The 13,500-nt window shown below is 51.3% G+C and overlaps 1 protein-coding gene across 1 annotated transcript in view; it reads left to right on the top strand.

Annotated features, from left to right (window-relative positions):
* Nucleotides 1-11,498, top strand: part of LOC142187298 (parathyroid hormone/parathyroid hormone-related peptide receptor-like) — a gene marked incomplete at its 5' end in the record, with an annotated part of 109,969 nt that extends 98,471 nt beyond the window's left edge. The window contains 2 exons of the mRNA XM_075261522.1: nucleotides 7,966-8,007; nucleotides 11,124-11,498. Of these exons, the coding sequence (XP_075117623.1) occupies nucleotides 7,966-8,007; nucleotides 11,124-11,489 (408 nt within the window). The remainder of the gene's footprint in view (nucleotides 1-7,965; nucleotides 8,008-11,123) is intronic.
* Between the last annotated feature and the right edge of the window lie 2,002 nt (nucleotides 11,499-13,500).

Below are 13,500 nucleotides of genomic sequence, written 5' to 3'. Positions count from 1 at the left end.
GCTATCCTATGGTGCGGCAGGTCTTCAGGTGTCCTGTATAGGGGTGCAGGGGTCACAGTGCTATCCTATGGTGCGGCAGGTCTTCAGGTCTCCTGTATGGGGGTGCAGGGGTCACAGTGCTATCCTATGGTGCGGCAGGTCTTCAGGTGTCCTGTATAGGGGTGCAGGGGTCACAGTGCTATCCTATGGTGCGGCAGGTCTGCAGGTCTCCTGTATGGGGGTGCAGGGGTCACAGTGCTATCCTATGGTGCGGCAGGTCTGCAGGTCTCCTGTATAGGGGTGCAGGGGTCACAGTGCTATCCTATGGTGCGGCAGGTCTGCAGGTCTCCTGTATGGGGGTGCAGGGGTCACAGTGCTATCCTATGGTGCGGCAGGTCTGCAGGTCTCCTGTATAGGGGTGCAGGGGTCACAGTGCTATCCTATGGTGCGGCAGGTCTGCAGGTCTCCTGTATAGGGGTGCAGGGGTCACAGTGCTATCCTATGGTGCGGCAGGTCTGCAGGTCTCCTGTATAGGGGTGCAGGGGTCACAGTGCTATCCTATGGTGCGGCAGGTCTTCAGGTCTCCTGTATGGGGGTGCAGGGGTCACAGTGCTATCCTATGGTGCTGCAGGTGTCCTGTATAGGGGTGCAGGGGTCACAGTGCTATCCTATGGTGCTGCAGGTCTCCTGTATAGGGGTGCAGGGGTCACAGTGCTATCCTATGGTGCTGCAGGTGTCCTGTATAGGGGTGCAGGGGTCACAGTGCTATCCTATGGTGCGGCAGGTGTCCTGTATAGGGGTGCAGGGGTCACAGTGCTATCCTATGGTGCGGCAGGTGTCCTGTATAGGGGTGCAGGGGTCACAGTGCTATCCTATGGTGCGGCAGGTCTGCAGGTGTCCTGTATAGGGGTGCAGGGGTCACAGTGCTATCCTATGGTGCGGCAGGTCTGCAGGTCTCCTGTATAGGGGTGCAGGGGTCACAGTGCTATCCTATGGTGCGGCAGGTCTTCAGGTGTCCTGTATAGAGGTGCAGGGGTCACAGTGCTATCCTATGGTGCGGCAGGTCTCCTGTATAGGGGTGCAGGGGTCACAGTGCTATCCTATGGTGCGGCAGGTCTTCAGGTCTCCTGTATGGGGGTGCAGGGGTCACAGTGCTATCCTATGGTGCGGCAGGTCTGCAGGTCTCCTGTATAGGGGTGCAGGGGTCACAGTGCTATCCTATGGTGCTGCAGGTCTGCAGGTCTCCTGTATAGGGGTGCAGGGGTCACAGTGCTATCCTATGGTGCGGCAGGTCTGCAGGTGTCCTGTATAGGGGTGCAGGGGTCACAGTGCTATCCTATGGTGCGGCAGGTGTCCTGTATAGGGGTGCAGGGGTCACAGTGCTATCCTATGGTGCGGCAGGTGTCCTGTATAGGGGTGCAGGGGTCACAGTGCTATCCTATGGTGCGGCAGGTCTGTAGGTCTCCTGTATAGGGGTGCAGGGGTAGCAGTGCTATCCTATGGTGCGGCAGGTCTTCAGGTCTCCTGTATGGGGGTGCAGGGGTCACAGTGCTATCCTATGGTGCGGCAGGTCTGCAGGTCTCCTGTATGGGGGTGCAGGGGTCACAGTGCTATCCTATGGTGCGGCAGGTGTCCTGTATAGGGGTGCAGGGGTCACAGTGCTATCCTATGGTGCGGCAGGTCTTCAGGTGTCCTGTATAGGGGTGCAGGGGTCACAGTGCTATCCTATGGTGCGGCAGGTGTCCTGTATAGGGGTGCAGGGGTCACAGTGCTATCCTATGGTGCGGCAGGTCTGCAGGTCTCCTGTATAGGGGTGCAGGGGTCACAGTGCTATCCTATGGTGCGGCAGGTCTCCTGTATAGGGGTGCAGGGGTCACAGTGCTATCCTATGGTGCGGCAGGTCTGCAGGTCTCCTGTATAGGGGTGCAGGGGTCACAGTGCTATCCTATGGTGCGGCAGGTCTGCAGGTGTCCTGTATAGGGGTGCAGGGGTCACAGTGCTATCCTATGGTGCGGCAGGTCTTCAGGTCTCCTGTATGGGGGTGCAGGGGTCACAGTGCTATCCTATGGTGCGGCAGGTCTTCAGGTCTCCTGTATGGGGGTGCAGGGGTCACAGTGCTATCCTATGGTGCGGCAGGTCTGCAGGTCTCCTGTATGGGGGTGCAGGGGTCACAGTGCTATCCTATGGTGCGGCAGGTGTCCTGTATAGGGGTGCAGGGGTCACAGTGCTATCCTATGGTGCAGCAGGTCTACAGGTGTCCTGTATAGGGGTGCAGGGGTCACAGTGCTATCCTATGGTGCGGCAGGTGTCCTGTATAGGGGTGCAGGGGTCACAGTGCTATCCTATGGTGCGGCAGGTCTTCAGGTGTCCTGTATAGGGGTGCAGGGGTCACAGTGCTATCCTATGGTGCGGCAGGTCTGCAGGTGTCCTGTATAGGGGTGCAGGGGTCACAGTGCTATCCTATGGTGCGGCAGGTATGCAGGTCTCCTGTATGGGGGTGCAGGGGTCACAGTGCTATCCTATGGTGCGGCAGGTGTCCTGTATAGGGGTGCAGGGGTCACAGTGCTATCCTATGGTGCGGCAGGTCTGTAGGTCTCCTGTATAGGGGTGCAGGGGTAGCAGTGCTATCCTATGGTGCTGCAGGTCTTCAGGTGTCCTGTATAGGGGTGCAGGGGTCACAGTGCTATCCTATGGTGCGGCAGGTCTGCAGGTGTCCTGTATAGGGGTGCAGGGGTCACAGTGCTATCCTATGGTGCGGCAGGTCTTCAGGTCTCCTGTATGGGGGTGCAGGGGTCACAGTGCTATCCTATGGTGCGGCAGGTCTGCAGGTCTCCTGTATGGGGGTGCAGGGGTCACAGTGCTATCCTATGGTGCGGCAGGTCTCCTGTATAGGGGTGCAGGGGTAGCAGTGCTATCCTATGGTGCGTCAGGTCTGCAGGTCTCCTGTATAGGGGTGCAGGGGTCACAGTGCTATCCTATGGTGCGGCAGGTCTGCAGGTCTCCTGTATAGGGGTGCAGGGGTCACAGTGCTATCCTATGGTGCGGCAGGTCTGCAGGTCTCCTGTATGGGGGTGCAGGGGTCACAGTGCTATCCTATGGTGCGGCAGGTCTTCAGGTCTCCTGTATGGGGGTGCAGGGGTCACAGTGCTATCCTATGGTGCGGCAGGTCTGCAGGTCTCCTGTATGGGGGTGCAGGGGTCACAGTGCTATCCTATGGTGCGGCAGGTCTGCAGGTCTCCTGTATGGGGGTGCAGGGGTCACAGTGCTATCCTATGGTGCGGCAGGTCTGCAGGTCTCCTGTATGGGGGTGCAGGGGTCACAGTGCTATCCTATGGTGCGGCAGGTGTCCTGTATAGGGGTGCAGGGGTCACAGTGCTATCCTATGGTGCGGCAGGTGTCCTGTATAGGGGTGCAGGGGTCACAGTGCTATCCTATGGTGCGGCAGGTCTTCAGGTGTCCTGTATAGGGGTGCAGGGGTCACAGTGCTATCCTATGGTGCGGCAGGTCTGCAGGTGTCCTGTATAGGGGTGCAGGGGTCACAGTGCTATCCTATGGTGCGGCAGGTCTGCAGGTCTCCTGTATAGGGGTGCAGGGGTCACAGTGCTATCCTATGGTGCTGCAGGTCTTCAGGTCTCCTGTATGGGGGTGCAGGGGTCACAGTGCTATCCTATGGTGCTGCAGGTCTGCAGGTCTCCTGTATAGGGGTGCAGGGGTCACAGTGCTATCCTATGGTGCGGCAGGTCTGCAGGTCTCCTGTATAGGGGTGCAGGGGTCACAGTGCTATCCTATGGTGCGGCAGGTGTCCTGTATAGGGGTGCAGGGGTCACAGTGCTATCCTATGGTGCGGCAGGTGTCCTGTATAGGGGTGCAGGGGTCACAGTGCTATCCTATGGTGCGGCAGGTCTGTAGGTCTCCTGTATAGGGGTGCAGGGGTAGCAGTGCTATCCTATGGTGCTGCAGGTCTTCAGGTGTCCTGTATAGGGGTGCAGGGGTCACAGTGCTATCCTATGGTGCGGCAGGTCTGCAGGTGTCCTGTATAGGGGTGCAGGGGTCACAGTGCTATCCTATGGTGCGGCAGGTCTTCAGGTCTCCTGTATGGGGGTGCAGGGGTCACAGTGCTATCCTATGGTGCGGCAGGTCTGCAGGTCTCCTGTATGGGGGTGCAGGGGTCACAGTGCTATCCTATGGTGCGGCAGGTGTCCTGTATAGGGGTGCAGGGGTCACAGTGCTATCCTATGGTGCGGCAGGTCTTCAGGTGTCCTGTATAGGGGTGCAGGGGTCACAGTGCTATCCTATGGTGCGGCAGGTGTCCTGTATAGGGGTGCAGGGGTCACAGTGCTATCCTATGGTGCGGCAGGTCTGCAGGTCTCCTGTATGGGGGTGCAGGGGTCACAGTGCTATCCTATGGTGCGGCAGGTGTCCTGTATAGGGGTGCAGGGGTCACAGTGCTATCCTATGGTGCGGCAGGTCTGCAGGTCTCCTGTATAGGGGTGCAGGGGTCACAGTGCTATCCTATGGTGCGGCAGGTGTCCTGTATAGGGGTGCAGGGGTCACAGTGCTATCCTATGGTGCGGCAGGTCTGCAGGTCTCCTGTATAGGGGTGCAGGGGTAGCAGTCACGCCTGAGCCTGTTGGTGGGGGGTGCAGGGGGTCACAGTGCTATCCTATGGTGCGGCAGGTCTTCAGGTGTCCTGTATAGGGGTGCAGGGGTCACAGTGCTATCCTATGGTGCGGCAGGTCTTCAGGTCTCCTGTATGGGGGTGCAGGGGTCACAGTGCTATCCTATGGTGCGGCAGGTCTCCTGTATAGGGGTGCAGGGGTCACAGTGCTATCCTATGGTGCGGCAGGTCTCCTGTATGGGGGTGCAGGGGTCACAGTGCTATCCTATGGTGCGGCAGGTCTCCTGTATAGGGGTGCAGGGGTCACAGTGCTATCCTATGGTGCGGCAGGTCTTCAGGTGTCCTGTATAGGGGTGCAGGGGTCACAGTGCTATCCTATGGTGCGGCAGGTGTCCTGTATAGGGTTGCAGGGGTCACAGTGCTATCCTATGGTGCGGCAGGTCTGCAGGTCTCCTGTATGGGGGTGCAGGGGTCACAGTGCTATCCTATGGTGCGGCAGGTCTGCAGGTCTCCTGTATGGGGGTGCAGGGGTCACAGTGCTATCCTATGGTGCGGCAGGTCTGCAGGTCTCCTGTATAGGGGTGCAGGGGTAGCAGTCACGCCTGAGCCTGTTGGTGGGGGGTGCAGGGGGTCACAGTGCTATCCTATGGTGCGGCAGGTCTGCAGGTGTCCTGTATAGGGGTGCAGGGGTCACAGTGCTATCCTATGGTGCGGCAGGTCTTCAGGTGTCCTGTATAGGGGTGCAGGGGTCACAGTGCTATCCTATGGTGCGGCAGGTCTTCAGGTCTCCTGTATGGGGGTGCAGGGGTCACAGTGCTATCCTATGGTGCGGCAGGTCTCCTGTATAGGGGTGCAGGGGTCACAGTGCTATCCTATGGTGCGGCAGGTCTTCAGGTCTCCTGTATAGGGGTGCAGGGGTCACAGTGCTATCCTATGGTGCGGCAGGTCTTCAGGTCTCCTGTATAGGGGTGCAGGGGTCACAGTGCTATCCTATGGTGCGGCAGGTCTTCAGGTCTCCTGTATAGGGGTGCAGGGGTAGCAGTCACGCCTGAGCCTGTTGGTGGGGGGTGCAGGGGTCACAGTGCTATCCTATGGTGCGGCAGGTCTGCAGGTCTCCTGTATAGGGGTGCAGGGGTAGCAGTCACGCCTGAGCCTGTTGGTGGGGGGGTGCAGGGTCACTGGCAGCGTCATTGCTACGCACATAGAAGTCTATATATATAAAGCACCAGCTCCAAGACCTGCTGCGGCCATTGAAACAGTCAAGCTACAGTCTGCTGCGACAAGTTATTCCACCAGTCCATGGTTTGTGTAGACTTTGCTACATCTGTGCAAGGGAATTGCTATTCATGCGATTGTCTAAAACTGGACATGAGTCACATGAAGGGGAAGCCACAGAAACCACCAGACCCAAAAATACAGAAAACCACATGAAAGATTTCCTCCGACCACCAAGAAAACAGCAGAAGCTTCAACTTACTGCTCAAAGTCCCTAAAGAGCCCACATCACATCCCAACCCCCTCCCCAACTGCTCCCCCCATCCCCCACTGACCCAGAAATAGCTGCTGGGATGAGCCCAGGACCACAGGAGCGCAACCTCATGGCCATGGACCTCCCATCAGACGCACCTGGGATTTGGCGCCCACGGCTGAGTCTGTTTTTAGAAACTGTTTGGCTTTGGGGGATTAGGGGCTCAGTAAATATTGGGGGTCCTGTAGGTGTCTCGGCTCAGCATCTTCTTGGAGCTGCAGTCTTCACTGGAGTCACATGATGGATCCCACCGGAGCCCACTCACCCCCCTTCCCCACGCAAAGTGGGGCTAATGCCAACTCTCCCAGCAATGTGGCCCATTGGCGGCGCTGCTACCCCTATGGAGGTCTCGTATAACCCCCCTAATATATGGGCAGGTCTGGCAGCTACAGCATTGGCTTATCCATTTCCCAGTAAGATTTAGTATTCTAAGCACTTGTATGAGTGGGGGAGGGGAAGTGACAACTGCTCTCAGCACATTTGCCGTCTCCCAGTAGTGGTTGTCAGATTTGCTTATGTTAATTGCATGGGATTGGTGGTGCGGGGAGAGGACCTGCTGAGCCTGTGCGGGCCCTGCACCATATTATCACCCCCTCTACACCTCTGGGGGCAGATTTGTCTCCGTGGCTTTGGCTTCATTGTCTCAGTTATTTGCTGAGTATAATCCGCACTGACAGATCTTCTCGGCTTCATCCTCAAGTGACTTCAAGATGTCACCCCTCCCCCGGTCCCTACAGGCTCCTCCGCACACTTCTAGGGTTCTAGTTTTTATTATAACACTTTGGTTTCTTCTCTTCGCATTTTTTTTTACTTATTTTTTAGTAATAGAAACTTTTTGCTATAAAACATCCAAATAATGGAGAAGATAGGAGAGGTCGCGAGGTCACGAGTCCTATAACATATAAGTGATAGTGATCGGGGGCGAGAGATCAAGAGAATTCGGCAGGAAGGTGCTGAGGATTGTTCACACTGCGGCTTCATATTAGTCCAATCAAACAACACACCCGATTCTGATGACTTACTTTGGGGTCCATCAGATTACAATCATTTGTACTGCAAGACTAAGGCTTCAGACTACGACTACAGCAGCCCCTCCACACACCAGTCAAATGAAACTGCTTTGTATCACATCATAGCTCGGTGTTTCTTTTTGTTTCACTTTGTATCTATTTGTATCTCATCGTAGCTCTGTGTATCTTTGTGTATCTCTATGTATCTTTGTATCTCATCATAGCTCTGTGTATCTCTTTGTATCTTGTCGTAGCTCTGTGTATCTTTGTGTATCTCTATGTATCTTTGTATCTCATCATAGCTCTGTGTATCTTTGTATATCTTTGTATCACTTTGTATCTCATCGTAGCTCTGTGTATCTCTTTGTATCTCATCGTAGCTCTGTGTATCTTTGTATCACTTTGTATCTCATCATAGCTCTGTGTATCTTTGTATCACTTTGTATCTCATCATAGCTCTGTGTATCTTTGTATCTCATCGTAGCTCTGTGTATCTCTTTGTATCTTGTCGTAGCTCTGTGTATCTCTTTGTATCTCATCATAGCTCTGTGTATCTTTGTATCTTGTCGTAGCTCTGTGTATCTTTGTATCACTTTGTATCTCATCATAGCTCTGTGTATCTTTGTATCTCATCGTAGCTCTGTGTATCTCTTTGTATCTTGTCGTAGCTCTGTGTATCTCTTTGTATCTCATCATAGCTCTGTGTATCTTTGTATCTTGTCGTAGCTCTGTGTATCTTTGTATCACTTTGTATCTCATCATAGCTCTGTGTATTTCTGTGTATCTCTTTGTTATTCCGCACATGTTACAATGTCTTCTCTCTTTTGCAGGGATTCTTTGTCGCCATTATTTACTGCTTCTGTAACGGCGAGGTGAGCTGCGGATGCTTTTTGCTGAATTCTTTGGGGACCTGAATTATTTATCTATGGAGATGTGTGACCCCAATTCTGGGCTGTTTCTTTGGGGTCTGGGGGCTGTACAGCACTGTGTGAATTTCTCCTGAGTGGCGGCGTTATAGACATATGTGACATTTTCTATGGGTCACAGTTTTAGCATTTCCTCTGCTGAACTATTGATTTTCTGGAGAGATTCCTGAGGGCTCCAGAATGGCACTGGCTTATATAAAGGGAAATCCATATCATGTGCCGCAGACCTCAGAGGTGTCAGCCACTCCCTGTATATAAGAGCAGGCGCTATAATATATAATACATGTATTCTAGCACTTATCTGCTCTGCTTCATCTCTTTATCCAAAATGCTTTGTACATGAATTAAATCTTAAAATAGTCAGTAAATACTGACACCTGAGTGACTTTCACATGTACTGGTTGTGGCCTTTGGGTGACATTGTAGTGTTTAGAAACTTCTTTACTATCCAATCACACGGAGCAAATAAGAACAAGGTGAACTGAAGGAGAATTTCCTGTCTGCAGGTCCTGCAGATTTAATATTGGCTTAAAAATATCTACATATATATATATATATATATATATATATATATATATATATATACACACACACACACACACACACTCACGTGGACAAGATTATTGGTCTCCTTGTTTAATGACAGAAAACCCCCCAATGGTCCCAGAAATATCCGGAATCTGACACAAGTAATAAATAATAATTCCCTGATAATGAAGAGATGAAGGTCAGACTTTGCGTTTCGCTCCTGACACGGCCTGGACAGAGATGTCGGTTCCCGTAATATTTTGTTGCTCCTCCTTTTGGGACAATCACTGCGATCAGACAATTCCTGTAACTGTCAGTGAGACTTCTGCCCCTCCCACCAGGGATTTTGGGCCCTCCTCTGCTCCAGGTGTCTCGGGGGTGAAGGAACCTTCTCCAGACGACATGTTTCAGCTCCTTCCATAGGATTTAGGTGCGGCCCTTAGAAGCCCCTTCAGAATAGTCCAATGTTCTCCTCTCAGCCATTCTTGGGGGGGTTTAGCTGTGTTTTGGGTCATTCTCCTGTTACCACACCCAGGACCTGCGGCTGCGGCCAAGCTTTCTGACACCGGGCAGCATATTCCTTTCTAGAATCCCTTGATAGTCTTTAGATTTCCTTGTACCCTGCACAGATACAAGACCCAGAACATAACAGAGCCTCCTCCATGTGTCACAGTAGGGACATAACAGAGCCTCCTCCATGTGTCACAGTAGGGACATAACAGAGCCTCCTCCATGTGTCACAGTAGGGACATAACAGAGCCCCCTCCATGTGTCACAGTAGGGACATAACAGAGTTCCTCCATGTGTCACAGTAGGGACATAACAGAGCCTCCTCCATGTGTCACAGTAGGGACATAACAGAGCTCCTCCATGTGTCACAGTAGGGACATAACAGAGCCTCCTCCATGTGTCACAGTAGGGACATAACAGAGCCTCCTCCATGTGTCACAGTAGGGACATAACAGAGCCTCATCCATGTGTCACAGTAGGGACATAACAGAGCTCCTCCATGTGTCACAGTAGGGACATAACAGAGCTCCTCCATGTGTCACAGTAGGGACATAACACAGCTCCTCCATGTGTCACAGTAGGGACATAACAGAGCTCCTCCATGTGTCACAGTAGGGACATAACAGAGCTCCTCCATGTGTCACAGTAGGGACATAACAGAGCTCCTCCATGTGTCACAGTAGGGACATAACAGAGCTCCTCCATGTGTCACAGTAGGGACATAACAGAGCTCCTCCATGTGTCACAGTAAGGACATAACAGAGCCCCCTCCATGTGTCACAGTAGGGACATAACAGAGCTCCTCCATGTGTCACAGTAGGGACATAACAGAGCTCCTCCATGTGTCACAGTAGGGACAGTCTTCCTCTCAGGATACGCTTCATGTTTCCATCTGTGACCATAGAGCTGATGGGCCAGAAAGTCTCCTCTGTCCATAGGACATTGTCCCAATAACTTTGTGGTTGTCAGCATGGAGTCTGGTTATTACTTGTGTCAGATTCCGGTTATTTCTGGGACCATTGTGGGGTTTTCTTTCATTAAATGAGAGGAGCAACAATTTTGTCCATGTGTGTATATACAGTACATCTCCTATGAAAGCCGAACAAGTAGACTGGAATACATGTAACGTAAAATGTGATTTAATCCAGAGGTCACTGTTAGAGGGAGAGTCCCCCAAATATGTACATAGTAAATGGGAGCGGGATTCTTCTGGGGTGATGATGATGATGATATAACCCTATGGGGCCTGCTATGCACAGACTGCCAGGGCCGCTGCCCAGATGCTTCTTGTTAGTGCACAGGACAATGAACAAGCAAAAAGCAGAAGATAAAAAGTTACAAGTCTACACATAGCGCGCCCACAGTCTACACATAGCGCGCCCACAGTCTACACATAGCGCGCCCACAGTCTACACATAGCGCGCCCACAGTCTACACATAGCGCGCCCACAGTCTACACATAGCGCGCCCACAGTCTACACATAGCGCACCTATTGTAACGATGCTAGTTATCAGATTTGGAGTCCAATTGGTGGGGCAAATGGTACAGTACTTAAATAGTAATAATGAAGGATAAGTACCTCAGAAGTAGAAGAAACCGTGGTCAGACGTTTGCAGAGACCGGTACGCAGGAGGAGCAGATCAGCCGTAGTCAGGCGTTAGCAAGGTTCGGTACACAGGAGGAGCAGCAAGGTAGTGGTGAGGTTCAGGGCAACATGGAGCAGACAGCCAGAATAATCAGGCACAGGATGGAGTGAGCTGTGAGTTTATATAGGACGGGCTAAACTGTGATTGGCCACAGAACAGGTGATCTCCATAAACCAATTACCCCAATAGAAGACACCAGACCAAGCAAGGCACAGAACAAAACAGGATTCCAAATAGTACTATGGTTAAGGCTGCAGAACATAGCCAGGAAGTCATGGGTTCAAGACCCAGTGAGTTCAGTTTGTGACACCTATAGACTGGTCATCGCCTTCTCCAATCTCCTTCTTATCAATTCATTTCATATTTTCCTTTTTCAGGTACAAGCAGAAATTAAGAAATCCTGGAGTCGGTGGACGCTAGCCCTGGACTTCAAGAGGAAAGCCCGGAGCGGCAGTACTACCTACAGCTATGGCCCTATGGTCTCCCACACCAGTATCACCAATGTCACCACCAGGGGCACCTTGGTCTTACATCTGAACACTAGACTTGTGTCCGTGGCCCTGAACGGTCACAGAAACCTCCCGGGCTATGTCAAAAATGGCTCCATATCTGAGAACTCGATCCCTTCTTCAGGACCGGAGCAGTATAACAAGGACGAGGAATATCTCAATGGGTCCGGAGTTTACGATTCTGATCGACCGGCAGCCGAAGCCTTAGAGGAAGAACGAGAGACTGTCATGTGACGAATCCAAAGAGGACACAAACTGCAAAAGAACGGATATCGGGGATGTCGGGAAAGAGACGTTGTAAGAGGCAGAGACTGTGAGAACTGGTGGCGATGGCGGCGGACACGGATGATCACATGGCCAATCACATGACCAATCACACGGCCAATCACACGGCCGATCCTTCTCTACCCAATCTGCTGGTTCTTTCCGACAATATCTCTGGTGAAGCTCCCATTCCCTCGCCGCGCCTTCCCCGACACCAGAGCACAGAAGAATCACCGTTAGCTTTTACATAAAAGTCGCTTCTTTATTTTATTTTAATAACATTTGTTAATTTGATTAATTGTAAAATTTCTTTTCTGTGTATTTTAATTTTTGAAATTTTTTGGTTTATTTTTGGAGACAATTATTTATCAGTCCTCTATGTTAGAGACGCCGGAATAAAATACTGCAATTTCATATTCTACAAGACACAAAGAGACAAAAGATTCGTGTTAGCCGGGAACTTGTATCGGTGTCGCGGCCTCAGAACTGCGACCTCGTACTCAGAGAGTCCACTGTATGCACAGAGCAATCCATATGTACCTGACATATAATGGCCTGTTATATATACGGACACACAGGACAGTCCATATGTACCTGACATATATCGGCCCCTTATAGATACAGACACACAAGACAATCCATATGTACCTGACATATACCGGCCCCTTATAGATACAGACACACAGGACAGTCTATACGTACCTGACATATACCGGCCCCTTATAGATACCGACACACAGGACAATCCATATGTACCTGACATATAATGGCCTGTTATATATACGGACACACAGGACAGTCCATATGTACCTGACATATATCGGCCCCTTATAGATACAGACACACAAGACAATCCATATGTACCTGACATATACCGGCTCCTTATAGATACAGACACACAGGACAGTCTATACGTACCTGACATATACCGGCCCCTTATAGATACCGACACACAGGACAATCCATATGTACCTGACATATAATGGCCTGTTATATATACGGACGCACAGGACAGTCCATATGTACCTGACATATACCGGCCCCTTATAGATACCGACACACAGGACAGTCTATACGTACCTGACATATAATGGCCTGTTATATATACAGACACACAGGACAGTCCATATGTACCTGACATATATCGGCCCCTTATAGATACAGACACACAAGACAATCCATATGTACCTGACATATACCGGCCCCTTATAGATACAGACACACAGGACAGTCTATACGTACCTGACATATACCGGCCCCTTATAGATACCGACACACAGGACAATCCATATGTACCTGACATATAATGGCCTGTTATATATACGGACGCACAGGACAGTCCATATGTACCTGACATATACCGGCCCCTTATAGATACCGACACACAAGACAATCCATATGTACCTGACATATACCGGCCCCTTATAGATACCGACACACAGGACAGTCCATATGTACCTGACATATACCGACCCGTTATATACACGGACACACAAGACAATCCATATGTACCTGACATATACCGGCCCCTTATAGATACAGACACACAGGACAATCCATATGTACCTGACATATAATGGCCCGTTATAGATACCGACACACAGGACAGTCCATATGTACCTGACATATACCGGCCCCTTATAGATACAGACACACAAGACAGTCCATATGTACCTGACATATACCGGCCCCTTATAGACATGGACACACAGGACAGTCCATATGTACCTGACATATACCGGCCCCTTATAGACATGGACACACAAGACAATCCATATGTACCTGACATATACCGGCCCCTTATAGATACAGACACACAAGACAATCCATATGTACCTGACATATACCGGCCCCTTATAGATACAGACACACAAGACAATCTATACGTACCTGACATATACCGGCCCCTTATAGACATGGACACACAGGACAGTCCATATGTACCTGACATATACCGGCCCCTTATAGATACAGACACACA

This window comes from Leptodactylus fuscus, unplaced genomic scaffold (assembly GCF_031893055.1).
Source record: "Leptodactylus fuscus isolate aLepFus1 unplaced genomic scaffold, aLepFus1.hap2 HAP2_SCAFFOLD_175, whole genome shotgun sequence".
NCBI lineage: Eukaryota > Metazoa > Chordata > Amphibia > Anura > Leptodactylidae > Leptodactylus > Leptodactylus fuscus.
The sequence above is the reverse complement of the archived record's forward strand: the minus strand, read 5'-3'. Positions and strand labels throughout refer to the sequence as shown.